The sequence below is a fragment of the Haliaeetus albicilla genome, chromosome 13 (genome assembly GCF_947461875.1).
Source record: "Haliaeetus albicilla chromosome 13, bHalAlb1.1, whole genome shotgun sequence".
Taxonomy (NCBI): Eukaryota; Metazoa; Chordata; class Aves; order Accipitriformes; family Accipitridae; genus Haliaeetus; species Haliaeetus albicilla.
The window spans coordinates 30,910,892-30,936,728 of NC_091495.1; the positions used below are offsets into that span (position 1 = coordinate 30,910,892).

General features: G+C 35.6%; 1 protein-coding gene across 11 annotated transcripts in view; it reads right to left on the reverse strand.

Moving 5' to 3' along the window:
• Positions 1–25,837, reverse strand: part of RYR2 (ryanodine receptor 2) — a 456,061-nt gene that overhangs the window by 60,907 nt on the left and 369,317 nt on the right. For 5 of the 11 annotated variants that reach the window (XM_069800669.1, XM_069800667.1, XM_069800666.1 and 2 more), the window contains 8 exons: positions 23,867–24,001; positions 21,146–21,182; positions 19,485–19,596; positions 17,765–17,861; positions 13,330–13,433; positions 12,670–12,721; positions 12,469–12,522; positions 10,712–10,735 (listed from right to left, as the gene is read on the reverse strand). In XM_069800669.1, the coding sequence (XP_069656770.1) occupies positions 10,712–10,735; positions 12,469–12,522; positions 12,670–12,721; positions 13,330–13,433; positions 17,765–17,861; positions 19,485–19,596; positions 21,146–21,182; positions 23,867–24,001 (615 nt within the window). Of the gene's footprint in view, positions 1–10,711; positions 10,736–12,468; positions 12,523–12,669; positions 12,722–13,329; positions 13,434–17,764; positions 17,862–19,484; positions 19,598–21,145; positions 21,183–23,866; positions 24,002–25,837 lie in introns of all 11 variants that reach the window. The other 6 variants (XM_069800675.1, XM_069800673.1, XM_069800672.1 and 3 more) reach the window with 3 other exon arrangements.

The following is a 25,837-nucleotide window of genomic DNA, read 5'->3' on the forward strand; positions in this document are numbered from 1 at the left end:
AGGACTTCAGTTACTATCAGTTCTCCAAAGGTTTTTGGTTTTCTCTTAGTATATGGGCTCTATGGCAACATCATGGACCATTTTAATACATACAATGCTACTGAACAGATATTTAACATGTTCAAGTAATATTCTCCCCTTGGTATTTTTCTTTAATATGCTTTTTGCAGTTTATCTGAAAAGAATCATCTCAATTGTAAATCATTAGGTTAGTTCAAAGCCCATGTTCATTATATATATATATATATACTGCATATATAAAGCTCGCACTTTTGTGCCATGTTTTTGTGCAACAGTTCATACGCTTAATAATCTTCTATAGCGTGACCATAACTTCATACTGCTCAGTATGCGGCTCTTGAGTTGCAAGTTGTTGCTGAATACCAGAGTAACAGAAGCATCTGAGAATTTTTTTCAAAACATATCATTATATTACAATATAGATTGCCCACCCTACCAACAGAATATTTGATAGAATACACTGTGCTTTTATATTTTACATTCTCTAGCGGCAACAAACAATACTGCATGACGTTGCTTGAGCAATGGTGAAGTTTGTTCTTTATAATTTAAACTACTACCGAAAACATAAAGAAGAACATAAAGAGCAAACATAAAGGCACAGTTAATTCCAGATGAGTTTGAACTTTCACCAAGTTAATTGAAGTTTGCTGGAGAATTGAGGATGACTAAGCAGTATAAGTTGCAAAATGGAAGTTGCATAGAGCCCTATGACAGTGAGTCCATCGGATGGCGTGGTAAAAAGCTTACTCAAAAAGAACATGACACAATCAGTTAGTATCATGTCCAAAAACACAACGCCCAAAACATGTATGACCTAAAAGCAGGAACAGCTGCAGCAGAAGTAGCCAGAATGACAGCTTTGCTGCCATAAACTTTCCATCCAAGTTACGGAAAAAAGACATTGGAAGATGGAAGAGGTTTAAAAAATGAAGGCTTGCTAAATAGAGGGTATGAATAATAAATTAAAAAAGAAGAGGTAAAAAAGAGAAATATGTTCAAATGAATGAAAAAGAAACCTTTAACTCAAAAGCAAACCAACACAGACATTTATGCTGTTACCAGAGAGTTCTCGCCGAGGCTGGCAAATTTGTTTCTTAAATCTTTGATAATATCGTGCTGCGGAAACAAAATTCATCAGGGTTTTTTTTTTCACACTATTAGCTCTCCTGTGGTTAAATTGTATCTTTCTTTTTTCTTTAAATTATGTGACAGATCTAGATGGAGGCACAAAAAGGAAAAAAAAAAAATGGCAGCTTTGCTTTATATTTAGCCATGCTGTTTGAAAGTTTTGCCTTCATGTTTAAACCTCTTCCTGGGAGTTCAACAAAAACAAAACAGAAACATACACACATACACACACGCGCGCACACACACCACACACACAAACCACCAGAAAATCATGACATCACAGGTTCAATATAGCTACATAAAATATTTTCATTTGCTTCAGATGCCACTGAAAATTGATCAGTGTTTCTTTTTTTAAAAACTATTTCCTATTTCTAGTTACTTTTAGTTTTAGACCCAACAACCTTTCATTTTTCTTCCATTGCAGGATTATTCACTTTTGTTCACAAGCCTAACATCAGCTATACTACTTTCATTACACAATGTTTTTTTGGTAAGTTTATAAGAATGCTTATAGTGAGGATGCATCTGCATAATCTACAGACTAAAAGAATGGGTATGCATACTTCTTGCAATGGCACTATAGAAGAACAGCAGAAACAGGCATTGCCAAACAGCTTAAAGTGAGAAGAGTGGCATTTTCCATGAAAATTGAGCTGTCTAGGTAACTAGTAACAAAGCAGACCAAAAAAAAAAATAATCCACCAACAAAAACACCCAAATATTTATTCTAAAAGCAACCATTCCTTTTATGATTACCCCCAAAGATCATGGTTCCTTCTTCAGCTTGACAATGCTTTTTCACTGTTGCTTTCTCCATGCAATGTCAATACACATATATATATATATATATATGTGTGTGATGGCAGCGCTGATATGAAGTGGGCCACCCATTGCATACAAAGCATACTAAATTAATAGAGCTGCTGGCTGGTCAAGGTATCCCCATTTCTCTAAGCTGTGCTTACCGCTAACACTGTTACCTGTGCTACCAGCACAGTTTTTTGCACTTTATTGTGCTTGCCAGTTGATGTCGAGAAAACTACCAAAATAATTAGTCAGTGGTTTAAATTTTCTGTCATTCACAAAACCGTCACAACAACAGCAAAAATACTTCATACTAAATGAAATGTTTTAAGTAATTCACCAGAATTTTAAAAAAAAAAAAAAAAAAGTTATTTTATCCTGGGTGTTTTCCATTTATATGGGAAAAAGCTGGCCCCTTAGAAATGTACATACGTGTATTCCCATATTATACACTTTCTCCAGCAACCTACCAAATGAAGGAAACCTGTCCATCATATTCTTTGAAAGCAGAGACTCAAACGTTTTCTACTTCATTCTTTTTGTTTTCTAAATCATTACAAGCAACCCTATGCCGAAAAAACACGTTGGGCAAAACCACAAGTTTTAGCTTGAATTTGTAGGCAACAAATTTGCAAAAACTTGATACTTCAGGATCTTTACCTGACAAATGCACCACTGAGAATGTTTATTTTCTTGTAATCCATACAAAGAATGATTCTTGGACTCTCCCTTGCAGCTGAGCTATATGGAGAGGTTTGTTTGCTGCTACCACTAAGCTCGCAGCCATGGAGCACAGGCGTATGTTCCTACTTCTACAGAGCATTCTTTTTTTATTATTATTTTAATATGAAATTATGAAATAGTTAAAGAGTAAACAGAGTAAACAAAAAGATGGAAAGGGAATAAATTACTTTCAACTCAACTATTCTAAGATGAATGCTTCTCCTTTGAATTGTCTTCATATTTTATACTTTTCAAGACCTCTGTTTGGTCCAGAGAATAATTCGTATTAGACAGGTCTTACACTGGCAAAACATCTGTTAATTTCAGTGTCAGGCATGCAGGACTACAAGCTATGTATTAAAATATAACATCAAGTACTCAAGCAGAATTTTTATTTTTTATAGATATATATGTATATCTTCATATGTATTAAGGCCTTAAGCTCAATACATGCTGGTTTATGCTCTATAAATAAAGTTGAATTTTTCCTAAATCACTCATTTTGGACTCCATCATCTCTAAAAAGAGTATAGACAAAATGAAAACATAATGCGTTATAATTCCTGAAGGTTAAATATGTAGGATTTTAAGAGTGTTAGAGGAGTTTGTCAAATATGCTTTCCATATTATTCAGAGAAATATTTCAATCCCTGCAATTTCACACTCATATTTCTGTTTCTGCTGAAAGTCTCAACCCCAGATTTTTTTTTTTCAGTTGAAAAGTAATTTTTAACTAGCCGATATGATATCCATTATTATACCTCACTGAGTTAAGTATCCTTTCTGTATTGAAACATGTCATTATACAGATTATCGTACATCAAAAGGAATCCTTTAAAGTACAGATGGTAAAATAAGGCAAACAGGAAATTCAGAGACTACTAAACTGCTAGCATGTAAAATAATTAATACAATTAATCTCAAAAGTTAATTTTATAACAAATGAATGGCCATTCTAAAGCCATTTCTCTGCCACCTGCTGTGCTTTCTTGTTCTATGTACTGTTCCATAATTTAGGAATACTGATGTATCTCAATGCCAGGCATCTATAAGGCTTCTATCATTTGATATTACTTCCATGATACAAGTATATACTTCTGAAAATGCTTGAAAGTGGTGTCTAAGTATCATCACTAAAAAAGATAAATAGGTTCATAAATTAACTACCACATTCTTAGATATATGCAGTCAGTGGCAGTCTGTTAGCAATTTTTTAATTTCCTCAAAACTACAGCTATTCATTTTGAATGCAATAATTCTTTACAAGACTTTAGAACACTGGTAGACTTCCTGTAGTAGGGGATTTATTAAATATTAAGTAAACATCTGCTTTTATCTACTCTATCTTAACTCAATGACTTCATAAAATTTGAAAATATTCCCTGCATTCATCTTTATCACTGTTGGTGCTAAATAAATAGTAACAATAAAAATAAAATGTAGCTAGGAAAAACATGTATGCAAAAAAGACTGGTTTGATTTGATTGGCTGTAAACTATGTTCAGCTTTCTTGGGCATTAGCATAAGTATTTTGTAAGATGGTGACGTGAGAGGAAAGGTAGTAACATTGATCTAAAAAGTATCTGGGAAAAAAAGAGAATTTAAAGGAGCAAACCATTTTGTTCATGATTTTTAAACAAATTTCAGACAAGATAGCAAAAAGCTATTATATGCTTCATAATATAACAGCTGAAAAGACACAGGAATTGTAGCAATCATTCAACAAAATTATTTCTTGTATTCACACCAATATTCAGAGAAAGAAGTACTGGTGTTCTGTGACTTTCCCCAGTAATAAACACCTGGGAGGAAAAGTATTTATCATGTCATAACATTAGATATTATGATCTAACTATGTTACTCAGTATCAATAGTTACCACAATAATACACATGGGGACAAAGTAAGGAATGTTTTGTCAACATTATATTTTACATTTCCTAGCATTTGAATAATCTGTATTAAAAACTTTAATGTTATATTACAAATATATTTTGTTCATACACTATATAAACAAAAAAACATATACTAAACTAAACAAAATACTACTCTGTGTTAAAATCGGATTAAATTTGAGCTATAAATCCACAGGAATAAAGATATCCTGAAATATAACTTTCACTACACATTTTATTTTGTTTTGGTTAGAATGTCTCCATTTCAACTTGCAGCAGTATCCTTACTGATGTCGTCATGTTCATACTGTCATTCATTTATGTTTTCCTCTCTGGCAAGGAAGTTAGTTAGTTTTCTTTCCTACATCCTGTCTCCATATTCTGGCCATGCTGATGAGATCACTTAACATATTCATTCCTATTCAAGTAGATAGGAACTGACAAAGTATTGAGTCTCTAAAAGGAAAAATATTGTATTGGGTGACTTTCAAATCTATGTATTCTCGATTTCCAATATTTTTCTCCACTGGTACGTACCTATAAAACTATACATTACTTTCAAACTGTGTCACCCTTTCTTGCTTAAAGTTGGGTGACAAATTTGATGTATTTGAAATAACTGACATCACAGATGTCTAACTTTATATAGGAATAATTTTTTTAAAAAGGGTAATGGATCAGTTAGAAGATTCCACTACGATGAGAATTGAATCAGCTGGAGCAGAAAATCTTATGTACAGGGATAAGTTTGGTAAGATTACGATGTAATTACTGCATTAAAAATAAGCAAAGAACCTAGAAGCTACAAATGGTCACTTAATCACTGCAATGTATTTGTTCTTCAAAGTACATCACTCCTTTACCCCAGGACTGCCAAAGGCCCTGCCTTACCTAGATCTCAACCAGTTCTGTTATGCTGCAGCAGTGAAGCATGGAGTGCCAGCTGGTGTTTTGACTTGAAAGACAGGGCAGATGGATGTCTGGGAGTACTCTTGAAAAGTACCACACTAATGCTGGTATGAGCAGCAGAAACAATGTAGGGGGAAGGAGATGCTGATAAACACAGAAGATGGGAAACAGCCAGAGGATGCAATGAAAGATCTCAATGAATAGCCTTAAATCACCATTTATCACTAAGCCCCTGAACTGAAACCCAGAGAAAAGCATGGGTATATTATTCACTTTGTCAAAAGGAGATTCTCTACAAGACTTTTGCTGCACATTTCCCATAGTCAATGGGAGGTTATTCATATAGCCCAAAACAGCCTTGCCAGATAGGCAAGAAACTAAGAAACAGCTGACCCTATAACAAAGAATGTATTAATGGCACTGACCCTATGTTATTGATATTATAAAATAGATTTTGGGGAATCAAAACACTGCAAACAAGTAGGAGCAAATGAGAAGTGAAGGGCTGGCCATCTAGTAATGGACACCATAAATTCTCTAACTGGATTAAAGACTCTTTTTGGGGGGTTGTTTGCATAGAATAAAAAAAAAACAAACGGTGACGGAAATAGGGTGGTGGGGAGAACAAGGAGAAAAAAAAAGGTGGTCCTGGCATTAACAAATAGTACAGTATCAACACCATCAGTACCTAAGAAAGAACAAAAGAACTCTATCCCCCTTATGATAACATGTAAAAACTAATCAAATCTTACTTAACCATAGGTTTGTGGGTTTGTAGCAGAAGTAATTTATCCTGGGAAGAGTACGGGGATGCTGCCAGGTTGTGTAGGGATGGGGTCAGGAAGGCCAAAGCACATCTGGAGCTGAACTTGGCAAGGGATGCAAAGAATAATAAGGGCTTCAACAGATAGGTCAGCCAGAAAAGGAAGGTCAAAAAAAGCATACCCCCACTAATGAGCACGACTGGCAAACTGCTAACAATGGACGAGGAGAAGGCTGAGGTACTCAACAACTTTTTGCCTCAGTCTTCACTGGCAACCTCTCTTCCCACACCTCTCAAGTGGGCGGACCACAAGACAGGGACTGGGGGAGCAAAGTCCCTCCCATGATAAGAGAAGATCAGGTTCATGGCCACCTGAGGAACCTGAACATATGTAAGTCTATGGAACAGATCCTCCTAGAAGCTAGGCTAAGGCAGATGGAGGACAGGGAGGTGATTTGAGACAGCCAGCATGGCTTCACCAAGGGCAAGTCCTGCCTGACCAACCTAGTGGCCTTCTACGATGGAGTGACTATATCACTGGACAACAGAAGAGCTATGAATGTTGTCTATCTGGACATGGTTCCCCACAACATTCTTCTCTCTAAACTGGAGCAACATGGATTTGATGGGTGGACTGTTTGGTGGATGAGGAATTAGTTGGATGGTTGCATCCAGAGGGTAGTGGTCAACGGCTCAACATCCAGATAGAGATCGGTGACAAGTTCTCTCTGTCCCTCAGGGGTCCATATTGGGACCAGTACTGTTTAATATCTTCATCAGTGACATAGAGAGTGGGATCAAGTGCACCCTCAGCAAGTTTGCAGATGACACCAAGCCAAGTGGTGCAGTTGATGTGCCTGAGGGACAGGATGCCATCCAGAGGGACCTGGACAAACTCGAGAAGTGGGCCCATGTGAACTTCATGAGGTTCTACAAGGCCAAGTGCAAGGTCCTGTGCTTGGGTCAGGGCAACCCCCACTATCAATACAGGCTGGGGGATGAAGGGATTGAGAGCAGCCCTGCAGAGAAGGACTTGGGGGTACTGGTGGATGAAAAGCTGGACATGAGCTGGCAATGTGCGCTTGCAGCCCAAAAGGCCAACCGTATTCTGGGCTGCATCAAAAGCAGGGTGGCCAGGTGGTGATTCTCCCCCTCTGCTCTGCTCTGGTGAGACCCCACCTGCAGTACTGCATCCAGCTCTGGGGTCCTCAGCACAGAAAGACATGGACCTGTTGGAGTGGGTCCAGAGGAGGGATGAAATGATCACAAAATCATCAGAGAGATGGAACCCCTCTCCTGTGAGGACAGGCTGAGAGAGTCGGGGTTGCTCAGCCTGGACAAGAGAAGGCTCTGGGGAGATGTTATTGAGGCCTTTCAGTACTTAAAGGGGTCTTATAAGGAAGATGGGGACAAACTTTTTAGCAGAGCCTGTTGCAATAGGACAAGGTGTAATGGTTTTAAACTAAAAGACGACAGATTTAGACTAGATATTAGAAAGAAATTTTTTATGATGAGGGTGGTGAAACACCGGCACAGGTTGCCCAGAGAGGTGGTAGATGCCCCATCCCTGGAAACATTCAAGGTGAGGTTGGACGGGGCTCTGAGCAACCTGATCTAGTTGAAGATGTCCCTGCTTATTGCAGAGGGGCTGGACTAGATGACCTTTAAAGGCCCCTTCCAACCCAAACTATTCTCTGATTCTATGTATAAATCATTTATCCTGTAGTTGTGGTGAGTGAAACCACGTATTAGGTTGCATCCATTCCCTTATGGGTAGGAAAAACTAATGAGAAACACATTTTTGCATACTAATTGGAATGTTTAATTCCTAAGAATTGATACATTGATCATGGAGTCTGACCTTAAGTCCTATCATTCCTTAACAATAATAGTTACCTACTGTAAATACATGGTATATGGTCACTCCATTTATGCAGGCTTTGTGACAGTGAGAGATAACAGTGACCATCTCCAATGGGCTAGAGCCTTAAGAGCTTGCATTATTTGTACATACTGAAACTTGCCATTCTTTCTGTGCCTGAGATGTGACAGCACAATGTATCACTTTGACAAAAATCTAGTGAATACAAAAGTCTATCAACAAAGTTGCTACCAGTAACAGGGATGAAGAAAACTGACACAGGAAGCTCTATGTTCCCCAACTCTTTTCTTCCTGTGATGAGTCAATTTAAACCAATTTAAACCAATTGATTTTAAAAAGATGAGCTAGGTTTTGGTTCCTATTTGAGTTCCCATCCTACACATATTTAGAGCACATTAATACGTAGCAAAACCAGTAGAATCAGTGACTCAAATGCAGAAACCTATTTGCATTCAGCTAGTGAAACACTCTGATTGGAAAGAATTTCCTATCAGATAGAATCAAGGGGGACAGTGACACCAACTCTACAGGGAGTCAATTGAGTGTCTGTTCAATATGACAGAAAGTTAACTTAGAGACAAAGGGCAAGGAGCAAAGATAATCATAATAATTCAAAGCAAATACTAGCAGGCAAATGCAGACAGGCACATAGGAATGCACAGACAACTTTATTGTGGGTTTATATTGTGACCTCCCTACTGCTGACACAGTGATCCCAATACAGATTATTTGTACAAAAATGGGACTACACTGCATGAGATATGGGCATGAAAATTGCTGATAAAATACACTTGTCATTTTTATCACATTCTAAGCTTGCCCAAAGGTCTCTGTTGCTCTGGCTGTGAAAAGATTCAGGACTTCAAACACCATACATTTTTAAAGTCTAAAGGAGCAGTAGAGTTTTATTCCCATACAAATTGAACAGTCAGTCTTTTCACATGCACACAGAGCATGGAATAAAAGAACTGCCTTCAACATTGAACTTTGAGATAGACAGATTGACAGGCAGAAAGAAACACACAAAAGCGCGCGTGCACACACACAGCTGGTATATCTTTACAACTTTCCTGTCATGTATGAAGGAACCAGGGATAATTTATTGTTGTGGATTTTCCCTTTTAAAACGCTTTTCAATCAGCAAGACAGAAAATTTTCTATGGAGCATATAGCATTTAGCGTATGGTAACCAGGTAGGTAGAGTGATAGACATGTAGTATTTGAATAGCTGAATTAATGGAAGAAACCAAAAAGAAATTATACTATTAGATTGCTTATACACATCCTTCGGGGTTTTGTAATATGTAGTTTATGTTTGTGGCAATTACAATACCTGTTAAACAACTTGTGAGTCTGTGTGAGTGCATTCACACACATATGATAAAGGATAATGCCCTTATTGTATGAGGGTGGAAGAGATCTGTGCAAACTTTTGAAGGAGTAAGAGTGAAGTTGATCCTGGAATACATATTCTCTTTCCGCAGTTGTATGGGAACGTCCTTCTTTTGTGAAATGAATGATAATAAAAGCGCTAGCAAACAAAACACCAAAATTATCTTGCACTTTTCAATGGAGGTTATAATTATTCCCCATATTGCCATAGGCAATGAACTTTGGAGCTACTGACTGGAGTCTGACCATCAGCTAAATCTGTGCATTCTCAATCTCAAGCAAGTCATCTCTACTTAGTCTAGCTGCCATTAGCCACAGCACAAATAACTATATTTAAACACCTCAGAACCAAAAATTAGCTACCCCCCACACCATACCTCCTCTCAGAACATCAACCTTGCAGCGCTACCAGCAAGCAGCCTGAGCCAACAATGGGAACTGAGACTTCTACTTGCATGAAGTAGGCAGTTTGGCTGGTGCTTAAGCCATGGGCCACCTTTTAGAAACAAATGGTGAGACTATCATGATGAGACACAAAAGACTGGGTAAGAAATTGAGTCAATAAAAGAATTAACACTGTGAAATTTCAGAGCTATTACCTCTATGGTTTTAGTGAAAACATGGAACAACTAGGATTCACTTCAGGTATGGAGTAGCTATGGAATTTCTATCAAATATTATCACAATGAAGGCTAAGGACTCAGTCTATTTCAAAGGATCTGAATCACAGATAAACTACAATATAATTGATGCTCTCTCTGTGACAAACATTGGAAACAGAATTCTACTACTATATCAGAAATGCATGTCTGCTAAGATACAGAAGAAAAATCCAACTGCTCTCCCTTAAGAGCCAAATAAATGATTTTAATTATTCAAATTAAATTATAACCAGAAAGAAGATAACTGATGCACAAAAGGCAAGAACAGCAAAAACAATATGAACAAGCCAAATAAGACTGTGTTCCCCAAAATGGCAATGTAATTTTATATAACATACTTTGCATAAATAATTCTTGGGGTCCTTAAAAAGAGTTTGTGCACAAGAAGGGTTTGGTAGAGATGTCATGCTGGAACTGAAATGTTAAAAACGTTTTCAAGACCCTTTAGTTGAACTTATCCAAGATGTTGGGCCTAGAAAATCACAAAATTAGACCCAGACAAATACACACATATTTTTTTGTTTTACCTTGCTGCGCTGTGATCCTGTCACCTTAAGGAAGGGCAAGGACAAGAAGTGAAATAGTAATAAGAAAAAGAAGTCCAAAATTTTTTTTCTGCAGGTGACTGACCAAATACATATACAAAATTGTCTTTTGAACAGATTAATACATTATTTGAACATAAGTTTCATAGCTACAGAAAAAATAATAATGAGAAACAAATGAATAGGATCTTCTCTCAAAAGATAAAGTTGAATGCTGAACAAGGAACCCATTATAATTTAGGTCAGGAGCACTAATAAATCCCTTATTGATAAATTTGTTCATTCACCTTAATGACTTCCTATTTATAAACTTTCACATTTATAAGCACAAGACTTGATATCTAACCAGCATGCATGGGCTAACTGAAAAAAGCTTATAGAAATAAATATTCTTTGTTTAGTCAATGATACATCATACATTGCATTTCCAGGAAATAAAACAAAAAAAAAAGCAAAAAAAAAAGCTTATAGAAATAAATATTCTTTGTTTGGTCAATGATACATCATACATTGCATTTCCAAGAAATAAAATAAAAAAAAAAGGCAAAAAAAAAAGCACTGAAATTTGGATTCATACTTAGATATTTACCAAGAAACAGAAATTTATATATTGGGTAAGTTAGTTGTAACTCAACTGAACTGGAACTTCTGAGTGACTGAAAAGAATTTTGTATTAAATCTTTCTGATTTCTGTATACAGCCAAATAGGGAATACATACTTAACTAATTCAGTCCTATCTCATGCAGCATCACGTAGAAAACATACAGAGCATCTGATGTGTACAAAATAATGGGAGTAAAAGTAAACCACTCCTCAAAAATCAAAACAGCACAGGTAGTTTTATATCAAATCAATCAGCATATTAAGAAATATTTTAAGAAAATAATAAAAGCATGCATTTAATGTTTCTATGTTTCAATAAAGATATTAAATATAAGTATTAATTGATTTGAAAGATATAAGGCAACTTTTAATGTCAGGATTATAATATGCTAAAATATATTAAAATTTTAAAATATTAACAAGCTAATTCGTTCACTGCCCCTCAGAACAGACAGATTTCTTGTAAACTCCATTATACTAATGGAAAAAGAGAGACAGATCCCAGAGCAAACACATGACAAGGACTCATCTCTTACTCTTGTAATCAAATCATGTAAGTGTGTTTCCTTATACAGTGATAATGACTAAAAACTCAACATTAAACAACAATAAATACAGATTTCCTATTCTCGACATAAGAAAAACCTTGGCAGTATTGATGAATAAAAGCTCACCTTTTACTAAGAAGCACTAATATATATGTGAACATAAAAATACTGTATAAATTACTGGTACTAAATGTAAATGACTACTGCAAAAAGTGGTATTATTTCAGTATTTTAATCATCCAGTCTAAAGGTAATATGTGATACTTTACAAGATACAGCCTGTTATTGTCAGACTTCCAGAATAAGTTACTACCCATAATTATTTCTTTTCAACAACTAAAAAGTTAAACTCAGTCAGATAAACATGTATGATTCTCTGTATAATCTTACATTATGTGATAATACATATGTTTTTGTTTTACTGCTATGAATCTGGTGACTCATATCTGCCAACCCAGCTTCTGACATGCAGTTCACTGGCGTAATAAGCTGCAGTAAGCCATGAACCAAGAAACATAAATGTCAGTTGGAAGCTATGAAATAATGTCTAACATGACAAGGAAAGCAAAACAGAAGTATAGTCTTACTTCAAAACTCTTCACTTCCTCTTCACCATCATCATCTTCTTCATCATGGCAGCTCTGATACCATGTAGAAAGAAAACATTTACTGATAAGTCATGGGGGAAGGAGGGCTAAGCCTTCCTTCACTTTACACATAATTTCTCTTAATCTTCTTCATTAATTTTATTAAAACAGAAAAGATGCAAAAGATAACAAAAAAGTTACCTTTGCCATAATGTCAGCATAAGCCATATACAGGAAATCTTCTTCCAATTTGCTGGTTAATAGAGAGAGGAAAGGGAAAATGAGGAAGATTAGAGCCATTATAGTGGAATTGGAGCACCAAAATATTTTTAAGCACCTTAAAAATCTTTTTAAAGGATTTTTATGCTCATAATTAATTACAGAAGTCTTTTTGGAAAATGAGGACTTGATTAACTAATACAAACTGAAAAGTAAAGCCAGCTGCAAACACAGTGCTCAGAAATTCATAAACTCCTTGCAATGAAGAGAACATAGTAAATTTTTAAATTATACCTAAACATACTTATATTTCACATTCAGAATATAACTGTCAATAGGGAAGACAGACAGAAGAGGGAGGTGTAGTAAGTCCTGAACACAGCATTTATAACTGTGAAAAAGTGTATAGGGGCATCTATTTGTCTCTAGAAAACTCCTTGCATCTCATTATCAGTCATATTAAAAATCTCTTTACATACCACAGGCTAGAGACATTTGAGTGTAACTCAAACTCACGATACGTACATACACACATGTTTTGGCCTAGCCTATGCAATCTCACTTCAGAGACATGTATAACTTCAAGTACAGCAGTAATCTGAAAATCTGCATACATTCTGCAGTCTCTCACACCATCCCTACCATTTTTCAGTCAAGGCTGTTCGACTGAATAGCAGAATAAGTTGATGTAAAGGATCAACTCTTTTAAGGCTTTCATCTTCTTCCGGTGGTTCCTCCCCAGGTTTCTTTAGGGAAAAAAAGATTTTAAAAGTATATTCAATTATCTATAGTGAAAAAATGGTTTAATCTGTGAAATTTATTAAACATATTACTCACATATGTAATTTTTATTTGGACAACCACGAGGAAACAAGTTCCAAGCACAGTATGAAAAGCCTGAATCTTGACCATGTTTATGACCATGAAGACTTACAAAGATGACACCAGTTGCAAAGCTTTGGATTTCCTCTCCTTATAAAAATTAACCCTCTTCCCTAGATTCTGAAAGTAACTTCAGTCTTTCACTGCTGTTACCCAGAATGAGTGGTAACCAGATGCCATCATTTGCTATTATATTTTCTGTTCCTCTCTATGTTACAAGCTCCATCAGCTAAAAATTAGAATCCTCTGTTCCAAGTCTTATGCCAGGTATAATGTTCACTGAGGAACTGTGAGAGGCTTTGAGGGAGAAGAAATCCAGATTTGAAGCTCACCAATAGTTTTAGACAGAAGGAGCCATATCTACCAACAACAGTAATGCTGTCAGGATGTAGAATTTTAGAAGATGACAAATCAATAATGTATAAAAAAATATTTTTTATATATATATGTATACACACACAAATATTTTTTTCATGTGGTTATTTTGCTTTCAGGTTTAGACAGCTCTAGTTAGTTCACTCTAAAGAAAAATGTAGTCCTAAATACTATAATGGCAACCACAGAGGCAGTGTTTTGAAAAGAATCTATTAAAAATCTGTCCTCTGACTTCTTGTCTTTTGCCAAAACACATTTCAGAAAGTAAGTTTTGCATACAAAGTTGTTAACAAAATTGCTTCATCTAGACATATTTTTCTACAAAGCATCTGGTAGCTCAGAGAAAATTGGTTGCATAAATTATGCCCACTCTTCCTCCTCATTTTCACCTAGCAGGATACACTAAAATACAGATAAAAAAATTCCATGCATTGATAAGACTGCACAAGTAAGAAATTATTATGATGTCAGATGTTATCTGTTAGCAATAAGGAATGGTTGGCCACATGACAGATAAAAGGAAAATGGATTTTTTGCCTACTAAGAACAAGTTGTGTGTATTAGTGTCAAATACATTCCTGTGGGAATGCTTATAGATCTCTGTGTGTACTACACTTCGTATGTGCCTGTCAAGTCCAGCTTTTCTACTCAGCTGTACCAATCATGACTGGCTGCAGCTGAGAATTCACTTTAGTTGACATATATGCACTATGATTGTTTCGGATACCAGTCTATGATGTCCACACAAGGTTCATTTCACATTTTGCAATGTGTGACAATATTTTCAGTATCAATAACAAGATCTGAACAATGCAAATTATAACTCTAGTTATATCTCACCATTATGGAGGTCTTCCCCTGCTCTTTATTTCAATCTCATTTAGGATGCTGACCTTTCCCTTTAATTAAATGGCAGCATTCTATACTTGGAAATGTTATCAACCAGAATACCTCTCTAATGATGTTATCAAAACTGATGAAGCAAAAGGGTAGAAGTTGTGTTAATGTTTAATACAAGTTATTAGTTTTCATAGATTTAATTCAAATTAAATGAAGGATCAAATTCACCATTGACTGAATTAAGTAGAACTCATTATTAAGCATAGCATGAACACTAGAACCAAATGATTTTCTGACATTTCTGGGAAAAAAGTATTCTTAATTTTCAATGTTTTGAGACATTTGCCTGACAGTTATTTAAGTGTAAAATAAAAAGCTTTAACTGGACGTAACATAAGAGGATAAAACAAATAAGTTGGGTAAGTTTTAGTTGCCATTTCTAAATGCTGAAGATTTAAAAGATTTAATTTTTATATAATCTATTCATTAAATATTAAACATATCGTTCTTATAAATTATTATTATTATGTCCAGTAATGCCTACCAACAAAAATAATCAATAATTTTATCACATAAGCGTAAGTGTTCATATAACATATTTAAGTAAAGCAGAAGCATTTTAACTGTTAATAAGGGCAGTGTTGAATATCCTATGATTTTAATATCAAATATTAAAAATCTAGTTCCCTTAGAGATTTGATCTGTTGAATCAGAATTAAGAATCAGCAAAATTAAGGTCCTCAAATAGAGGACTTGTGTATATTTTTTTCTTTTAATATAGAGAAGTGGAAGAAGTAGTGCCACTTCTGTATAACAGACGTAAGGACAGAAGATTCAGGGAACAAAACTGCAAGTTTAGTCCAGTCCTTGCTTTAGGTGATGCAAACACTCACCTCCCACAACCCAGAAAAAGCCCTTACCACAGGTCTATAAATTGCCTGGATCTGGAAAAGCCAGGAAGGAGGTAGTTTTTACTGCATTTCTCCCTTCAAATTATTTTTACTCGGCAGAAATGAGAGTTCAAGATTCTCAGTATTGAGAAGGAGCATACTATGGCATACAACAATGTAGTTTATTGACTACAGAGACTTAAAGGACAGGAAGTCTTGGCTATAGTTTCTGGGCCCTGGATTGTTCCAGTTTTCTAATATGTGAACAGTTCAGAAACTTCAGACCATCCTTCAAGCATACATTAGAGAACCCAAGGGTCCTCCTTTCTCCCTTTCAGACAAGTTCTGCCACCACAGCCTGGGCTGCGATTCCATCTTGACAGTCCAATAAATCTTTAATTCCTTGCTACACCAGGGTACAGTTTCTCTAAGAGGGACAGAGAACCTTCACCAGCATCACGACCACATCTTTCATGAAGTCCACACAGAAGTCTGGGTCAGCTCCACAGAGTTGAACAGTAGAACCTCAAACTCTCACCCTCCATGAGAGTGCTCTAAAGCAGCAAGAATGTGACAGAAATTTCTTAAAAGGACAGATAGAGGGTTTTTTGCTCTTTTGAATGAAAGGTGTAATACATCTCTTCTTGAGAGAGTGCTGGAGACACATGTATCTGTATGCTTGAAGAATTACAAGGGAATGCCTCTAGTCCTTTACTAAGGGATGATACAACAGCCATTCCAGTCTGTTTCTGTCTTCTCTAAGACAGTTTTTCACAAAAGCTACCTGCCAGTAAGGGGTTCTTCATGAACTTAGCAAAGATATGGTTTCACAGAGAAGGTAAGGAGAGAACCCTTTATGTCAGAGTGTAACCAAATGACCATGCTAGGTCATTTCTTCACACATACATACCTGCACATACATACACACATGCAAAGAGCTAGGTTGTTCCACACTCCATATCTACACACACATGCTCTCAACTGCTAAAACATGATTATTTTTGGCAATGAACCTGCACTATTTAAAACACTTGCAGTGTATTGGGACACATGAAGGTATCAGTTTAAAAGGTTGTATACGAAGTAAGTATTTGCAGATGTCTCTTGCTTTTTCACAATGCTTGATTATACAATAAGGATTCCACAAGAAATGAATTCTGCATGTGTGCAGGCAAAAATGAACTTCCATAGTCTGCTTCTGTTGAGCTCATTGCTGCTGATCTTCCTTTCTCTATTTTGATCCTTATTTTCAAAATTGTTCACAACTTGGGTAGCTGGTTTTAAGCATAAGTTTTAAAGAGTAAAAGCAAATTATTGTTTTTTTCTAATACCAATATTCCAGCTAGCTTCCTCTCTATTGCAGAGAGCTGGCTCTCCTCTCAATAAGAAGATTGATCTCAGACTGTGTTCTGTTGGATCTCTCAGGGACTAAATAATTTCCTAGTGCTAGTTCTTGCCCAACCCTCGAAAGAACTACCTTTCTGGGAGACAATTGTAAGGGATGAGGACACAAGGATTTACTGAAAATCACCCCAGGGATTTACCAGGCTAATGACATGACTCTTAACACTTTACTGTTGGGAAAAATCCTCACCTCCCTGACAAGAGGATTCTTCTGCAAAGTAGCAGCAGACTCTATCTGCTTCTGAGGGACTGATTAATCTAAGAGTAGAATTCCTCTAGTTTCATATTCTAACCTTTTGACTTAAATGGTTTTAATGTGGGTTATGAATTCTTCAAATACTTAAAGGTTAACTATGAAGAAAGAAGGGAGTAGGCTGTTCCCCTTCTCCACAGGGCAGAAGATAAGAAATAGGGGAATGACAGCAACTGGCACATAATTTAGACAAAAGTTTAAAAAGCTTTATAAAAGGTTACTGAAGCCCTGAAGCAGACTGCCTGAGGGTATTCTGGAATCTCCAGCACTTGTAATTTTTAACTCCTGCCAGAGTGACTGGGTTATAGCTCATCCTTTTGGGTAGAGATAGCTTAGATGATATCTTATGTACCTCACAGACTTATAATTATTATTAATCAAGATTAATGTTAATCCATAATACATTCCCACGACCCTTTGCACCCAGACGTACTGCTAAGTCTTCTATCAGTTTGTCTTCAAAATAGTGTTCTTCCGTCTCAATCCAAGATTTATCATAGCCTTGAAGAAAGAGATTGACGGCTCGGTGCCTAAAAAGGGACATTTAAAACAAAAACTGTAAACTTTTAAAGAGAAGATTTGGTAAATATGAATTTCATTTAGCTTGAAGAACTGTCCAGTCATTACAACTACCATTTAAAAGGAAAGAAAAATTTCTATGGTAAAACCTGCCAAAAGCACTTTTAAAAATTAAGTTGACATTAAAATGCTCTATTCAAAACTGTGTCCCATTAATTTGTAAAACTGATATTAAAATGTAATAATAACAATTTTAGGAACAGATAATAAATACAACTTTAAAGAAATTTAAACACAAGTAAGAAATAAAATCAATTATTTCTCCATGTTAGTGAGTTTTATTTTTAATATAAAATATTTTCATATTATTTTAATTTAAATAGTAATATAACAGTAATAGATAACTTTGGATTGTGCTCAAATAATTGCATTTTTTTAATGTGCAGGATTAGACTTGCATATCTAAAATAATAAACCATATTTTTCCAAATTCCATGAAATTAAATGGATGATGATGATAGGGGAAAGAGGGTAAGCCAATGATGATGTTTACTGTTTGTTTTTTTTTTCTTGAGGATTCACTGTAAAATGGACTGTGTGGCAACCAATTCTCCATGAAGAATTTTATCAATCATCCTAATTTTTTTAAACAACTGCCAGTCTCATATACTGAAAAGGAAGAACTATAATTAAAATATACAGGAATGCTAGTTATGTGCAGGTGACCTACTTGTTAAAGTAAGAACAGCTACAAATGGAAATATCTTTGTTCTATTTTCAACTGTCACGGCAGCCTCATTTCAAGCTAGTATGATTCTTATGCCCTTGTACTTCCTGGGACAGACTAAGATTCATCCTACTAACGTACATCCTACTATAGTAATAATAGGCATACTTTTGGGAAAAAACGAGTACTTTATTATGTTGAAAAGATCAGACACAAATGTTCTGGAAATTATTTTAATCAATTGCATGAAAAAACAAGATGTCTTTACTTTTTCTGAATGTTCATTCCTTCCAGAATCTCAGGATTCTGAAACTTGCTTGACTATAGATCCCATTCTCTATTGAACAAGAAAGAAGAGGAAAAGGAGCCACAGGAAAAGGTGTGAAACACCTAGAGTTTGTGCATATATTTCTTGTCTAATAGAATGCTCTTCCCAAAAGTGCACAATAAATAGACAAGTTTTCAGATAAAAGGTATCAGTTTATTTCCTGAATACAGAACATTTACCAACTAATAACGAAAGTAACTCTGTATTTCCAGAGATATACCATGGCTTTGGAGGAAATTTATCTCCCAAGATATTACAGTGACACCAATATGCCTGTTTCTGCATTTATCTCCTATGAAAGGTGTCTACTTTTCAGAAAAGAAAACATACCAGGAGGAACAGGTGGAATAACACCAGGAGGAGAAAACCAGAAATCTAAAATTACACTTTTTGTTATTTTTGCAGAAGATATATTAGAAGAAAGTAATTAGATATATTAAAAGAAAGTAACATACAAAGTACATTACTACACAGTTTATCAATTACTGGTTTATATGGTTTTCTTCCTTTTGATCTTGCCAAATAGCACTATATGAACACAAACGCATTTGTGAAAGATAGAACAAATATAGCTCTTACCTTGGCAGATTATACAATGGTGCCATTCTAAAGCAGGCAACTACTGCTCTTTTCCTCTGTTTAGAAAGCAGCTTATGCCACACTGCTTTTTTGGACCGCTGAGGATGCTCAACCTGTTACATAAAATACGCATGGAAAAATAAACAATGTGGCAATGTCCCTACTATCTGGACATAGTAATAATAGTACAAATGTGAGATAACAGATAAATCAAGTGAAAAGACAACAGAAGAATAACAGATGGGGAAAAGTGTTCTAGACAGAGTTCAAGTGGTCAGCCAAATTGTAGAATCAGAATTTAGAAAATAAACTTAAAAGCAAAAATCTTCTTCCTTTCCTTGCATAATATAGATATTCTCTTTTTTTACTTCATCCTACTTCTTTAATCTTTTAGGTAGAATATTATCAACATTGAGGCCATCTCTCAGGAAACCTTAACTTTTAATACAAAGAATCTTCACTCTTTCTATCTTTTATATGTAGCTCTTTTCATATGTACAGGTAAATTATACACCTTCACATTGCCTCAGACAAAACTTTTAAAGGAATTGTCTTAAATACTATTAATATTTTATTTGTAATATTTACCATGACCAGCTACAATGGAAAGGAATTAACTTTACGAATGAGACACAGGCACTAAGACTTAGTTAGGACTAAATCCCATCCATGAATCTGCATAGCTAGAATAAACACGAGATATTCCAAAACACTTCAGCTACATTTCACAATACTACAGCTCTGTCTTCAGATATATTCTCTTTCTGCATCCTGGCTTTACAGTAGCGTGAGATGAAATTGGGTGTGCCCCATCCTCAAATTTTGCTCTTGCAGTTTCTTTTGTTACACCTTCCATCCTTGTTTCCATCAGAAGAAAATGACTACTGTGGTCCAGAAGAGCAATTGCATGCAACAGTATATAGCCTGATTGGATAGCTGGGAACTCTGATTGCAGGCTGTACTACTGATCACTCCTTTCCCGTAGCCTATTCACAGTCTTTGTGATTTACTTCACAACTGCTCCAGAAAGATTACATAATTTGATTTAACCTACACAACTCTTGTAGAGTTAAGGGCAGGGATGTCTGCTGTGTGGGATTGTTTGATTGTGGGGGGTTGGTTTGTGTCTTTTACTGACAACTGTGCTAGTGGAATAATAGCTCCTCTGTCTCCCATCACCATCAGAGCAGTCAATGGAAGTTAGCATCTCTACCCTGAAAACCTTGGTGATTCTTCCTTGTAATAAAACAAAGCATTTTATTTAAAATATGTAGTGATGATGATGTTTATATAGACTCAATATTCTATCCAAACATAGTTATCCAAGAGGACTTTTCTAGTTTAGTGAAATACAAAAAATTATTCATAGTTAAATGAAAAACATTTAATTAAATGGATTAAAATACTGCCAAGCATTCAGTGAAATGGATAATTACACTTGTAAGATTAAATGTGACATTCTAAAACAAGTTCCTTCCAAAAGAGAGAATACAAATGAAAAATATTTGTTAAAAGAAAGGATAGAAAAGTGTTCACTGCAAACTTATTTACAGTCACAAAACAAAGTCAGCGCTAATAATTTAGCAGTCAGACAAACCCAAATGTGAAAGTTAGGTAATTAGTAATATCTTCACAAACAACTATAAAACCCTCTATACTTTCCCAAAAGAAATAGCCTCGGCCAAAGCAAGCAGATCTCTGAAAGTAATAAAAACAAAGAAGTTAGCTGTGCGTGGAAGGAAAATACAAAGAATGAACTGATCTTTGCCAGTGCAATAAGGAAAGCATTCAGAGTATGTATATACAGAACACAGAGTATTTGTATATGGAGAGCAAAGGATTACTAAAGACTATCATAAAAACAGACCCCGTGCTCACATATTCATTATTTTTAAAGACACTGAATTACTTATTTCAGTAACAAAAGCACTTGAGCACTTGTCTACAGAAGATAAGTAAAGCTGTGGGGCCAAATCTTTAAACAAATAGGTTTGAAGTACCCAGTCAGCATTTATTTCACTACAAGTCATTTTTTAAGTCTGATCAGAAGGATTGATCTGAAATTACATGATTGGTAATTTGGTTGATCTGCTATTACAATGGGAATCCATCCTGTTCTGTACTACTGCTGGATTCTATACATTGTGAGATTGATCCTACAACAGAACATGGAAAACACAAGGATCATACCTTGGGTTTCACTCCCTTGAACAATTTCTCCAAACTACACAAGCTTAACCAATTTATATACATGATGGTATAGCTAAAATGCCAGAAATCAAGAGATCGTATATGCTGTTTGAACTCAAATACAAGAGACTAATGCTGAATTATGCAACTTTGTACATCCTAATCAATTTCCTTTCAGCTCGGTTAACTTCAATAAAACCAGGGTAAAAGACAAGACCTTTTGCCTCCCACATTTCTAGCTTTTCTCTACTCTTCCTTCTTCCTCACAGCCACTCTATATCCTTTCAAATCAACACCCATTCTCCTGTCTCTCTCTTGTAGGCTAACCGTGATTGCCATGGATTTACTTCCACGTTCTATCACTTTTTGCTTGCCCCACGCTTATTCAATAACAGGCAAAATTTAGTGACTCCACTTCAGTCAAACTGTGTAAGGCTGCTGAACTTGAGGCAAGTCCATACTAAGGCTGGCAAACTATATGAAGAAGAGTTGCATGATGCAACAGCTGGGACACAAGTATTCACATCTACACACTTTCTGCATTCCAAGATCCTTGAAAGTCACTTTTAGCAATTAAGTGCTGCACAGTGTATATACAAGCACATTCACATATCTCTTGGATTCCTACTTGACTGAACCAGTGATCTCATCACAATGTGGAAACTTCCTGACATGGGTTCTGAAAACCTGTGCCAAGCTTCTGAGTGAAACCAACTACTCTAATGAGAGGGCAAGAGAGCCTTGAATTCTCAAATGTTCTTTGAAAAGGAAAAAAAATAAACCCTGAGCAAATTCTATATGCAGTCAGTTTATAGTCTATGGTGTAACCAGCAGCATTCATCTCTGCCACTAGGAATATCCTTCAAGTTAATGTGTGTTTCTTCAGTACAATTCAAAAAAGAAAGCCTAGGAAACACAGAACAAATCTAAAGTGCAAAATAGGTAACAATTCAGTAAGTAAAATGGGAAAACTAAATTTATCAAGTAGTCTGACTTGTAAAATGTACCAACATAAGGGATTTTTTAAATTCAAAATCAAGAATTAAAAACTTAAACATAAGTAATAGACTCTTGTCCCAAGGGGAGGAAAAAACCAAAATCAAAACCAATCAGCAAACACCTAACTTCCAACATTTATTTTTGGTTGACCTATTTCTGGGGACAAGTTTAATCAGAGAGACAAAAGACAAAATTCTATCAGTGCTAGTCGGAAGAAGGACACAAAATAAACTACAGATTTTTTTTAAATGAAAGTTACTGTAGTCCAGGTCAAATGGGAAGCTCATACATTTAAGCAAAAAATATTAGATAAAACAATAGACCTTCATGCCAGATTCTGAAACAAGTTAATGATTCTGCCAGAACTTTCTCAGAAAAATCATTCCTCCACCCTGCTTCTACTATTTCTTGAATGCAGCAAGCAATATTTGAGCTGGCCAGGTTAACCTTGGTTTGTATTCACCGTTGCACCAGCATGAACAAGTCTGAGTTCACGTATGCAAGCAGTTTGCTGGAGCACCAAAGAGTTGTCTTGCTAAAACTTCCAGATTATCAATGCCATTTTCAATGCCAGTTTAATTTTCTAAATGCATACATTCTTATCCACACAAACTTCCATACAGATTTTGTCAAGTGGACATTCTTCTTACAATTTTTTTAACTAGTACTTAGTAAATAGGTTTCTAAAGCCATCACTAAAGAAGTTGTGTATCAAATCATCTGATTGTCCTATTTCATACAGCTATAATATGCAGCTTCCAACTGGATATTTATGTAGGCAGGTTTAAGTTTCTTGCTACTTCAATAATTCAAGAATCTCAACTGAGGAAAAATACCTTGGAAAAAGGCATTTTTTCAATAATTAAGTTGGTTTTTACTCACATTTCATGGTCCATGGACAATTTAGTGATTACTTCCTGCTAGTTGAAACGCACCAGAAGGAAGTTAAAACAATGGTATCACTTTCTTAGTCCTTTCCCAAATAAATGATCATTGGAGCTGCTGCAAACACAGTGTGATCGATACGACCACAATACTGGATTACAAAACACAAGGCAAAGCAAGTAAACAGTAGCCATCAAAAGAAAGAAAAAAAGAATATAACATTAAATACAGCAGGTGAAAGTATAAATGAAAGGCTGAATACTTTTGTTTAGATTAAGAAGCTATAGAACTGGGAAAATGTGTCTAACCTGTTCCAGGTGAAACAGTACATTAGCTATATCAAGGACCCTTTCCACAGTCTTCTCTGGATCTGAGGAATCTTCAGTCCTGTTTGGTAAATCTTTGTAAAGTGCCATCTGCCACCTAATGGCAGGATCCTCAAGCTGCAGGAGAAAGATTTCACATGTTACCAGGGCAAAATGTTCGAAATGTGGGGTCAAACAGTTTAATTAGTACAGAAACTGCTTCAAAGGACAACAGAAGCACTTTCTACGGCTAACCCACACCTTTACATGGCTAAGCCATACAGTGTCCCCTAGACTGACTGAGAGAACAAAACTAAAGACTGATTTGTGCAATGCTTCTTCAGAGCTTCTAGAGGACTAGAAGTCTAATAATCATACAAAGAGTAAATCAACATGGGCCAACAAATAGCACAAGCACCAGAAATTAATACTATCTGAGGAAAAATAATGAATATGAGGTAGACAGACATAACTTTGTACACTGACTTTCCAGTTATTAAACCAAACAACAATGAAATTGTTGCTCTCCTAGTTGGGATTACTTAGTTTTCAGTCATGGAAATTAGTAATATTATTCTTATTTATGTAGAATTTTTTTCATTTTAGTCCTTTTCAATTGTTAGAAAATCTTAATTTTACTGATTACTAGCTAAAAAATGAAAAGCTAATTTATGAAAAATGAATTCAAGATGCATTTGCTTATTAGCCTACAAATTATAAAGAAGTATATGAAGCAAAATGTTTTTTCTTATTTTTCTCTTTACATTTCATTTTTTCCATTTCAGTGATCTGTGATTCTCTGTTTTACCACTAGCAACCTCTTTTTTGGTTAATTTTGCCTCCCCAGTGCTTCTGCTAATCAACACTGATGCAACAAACTTTGCAACCATTTTTTGTGCCAATGACACTGAAGCAAATGCAATGCATAACCCGTTTTACTGAGAGCTGTGGCCAGCAATCATTCCTGATTGTGCAAGTTAGGTTTAAGTCACACTGGCCTGGAGTCCTAGAGCATTTAGGAGCCTAAACCCTACAGATTTGAATAGGGCTTAAACTCAACACTTACTTTTCTAAAACATCTTTGTGGATCCAGATTTCAATTTGTGCCTAAGAGGAGACAATAATGCTAATTCACCTCCACAAAACATCTTATGATACACAGTTTACTGAAGTTTCAGGAATGATTATAAACTTACACAGTCGCTCAATAATAGCTTATTATAACCTAGAAAGCCACAATTGGCAGGCATTTCTTCCACCTTTCGGCTTTTCCATTTCTTAACAACTGTCACATCCATAGTCTTTGTGTGAGCATTTGACTGGATCATCATGAATGGATAGTCCACAAAAGACTTTTTAATCACAGGTGGAGATGTCTTTTGATCTGAGGACTCCTCACATTCTATCAAGGTACAGCTTTTTTGTATAGGTAGTTTTCTAAGGGTATGAGTAGTTGACATTTCAAGGTGTGAATTAGCATGGCGGGAAGAAGATTTTGGTGACTTGAGCTTCATCCATGTCAAAATGAATGCAAGTTTCGTCATCAATTTCTTGAAATAAAAGGCTCGGTACTGAGTAACAGCATGCAGGCATGCAAGGAAAGGAAAGACAGAAACAGGGTGAAGACAAATGTAGACAAAGGTAGACAAATGTATGAAATAGACGCCACAACATTAATAGCTAAAGATTCAGAAGGATGATTCTCAAAGAGTGCAGTTTTCCAAAAAGAAATCAAGATAAATTACATTTTAGCTCTAACATAAATGACAGAACATGGTGTCTGTGAGAAGCAAAAGTGGTTAGCAGAAAACACCATTTGAAGAAAGAATATTGCTATGGTTGGAAGAAAACCAGTCTTTCCAAAAAGCGGTATTTTTCCTCTCTTTTGAAAGCCACTTTACACAAACACCATTATAACTGTTACATATTAATTCATAACAATAAAAAATAATTTAAATTTATAAGACCATTTGG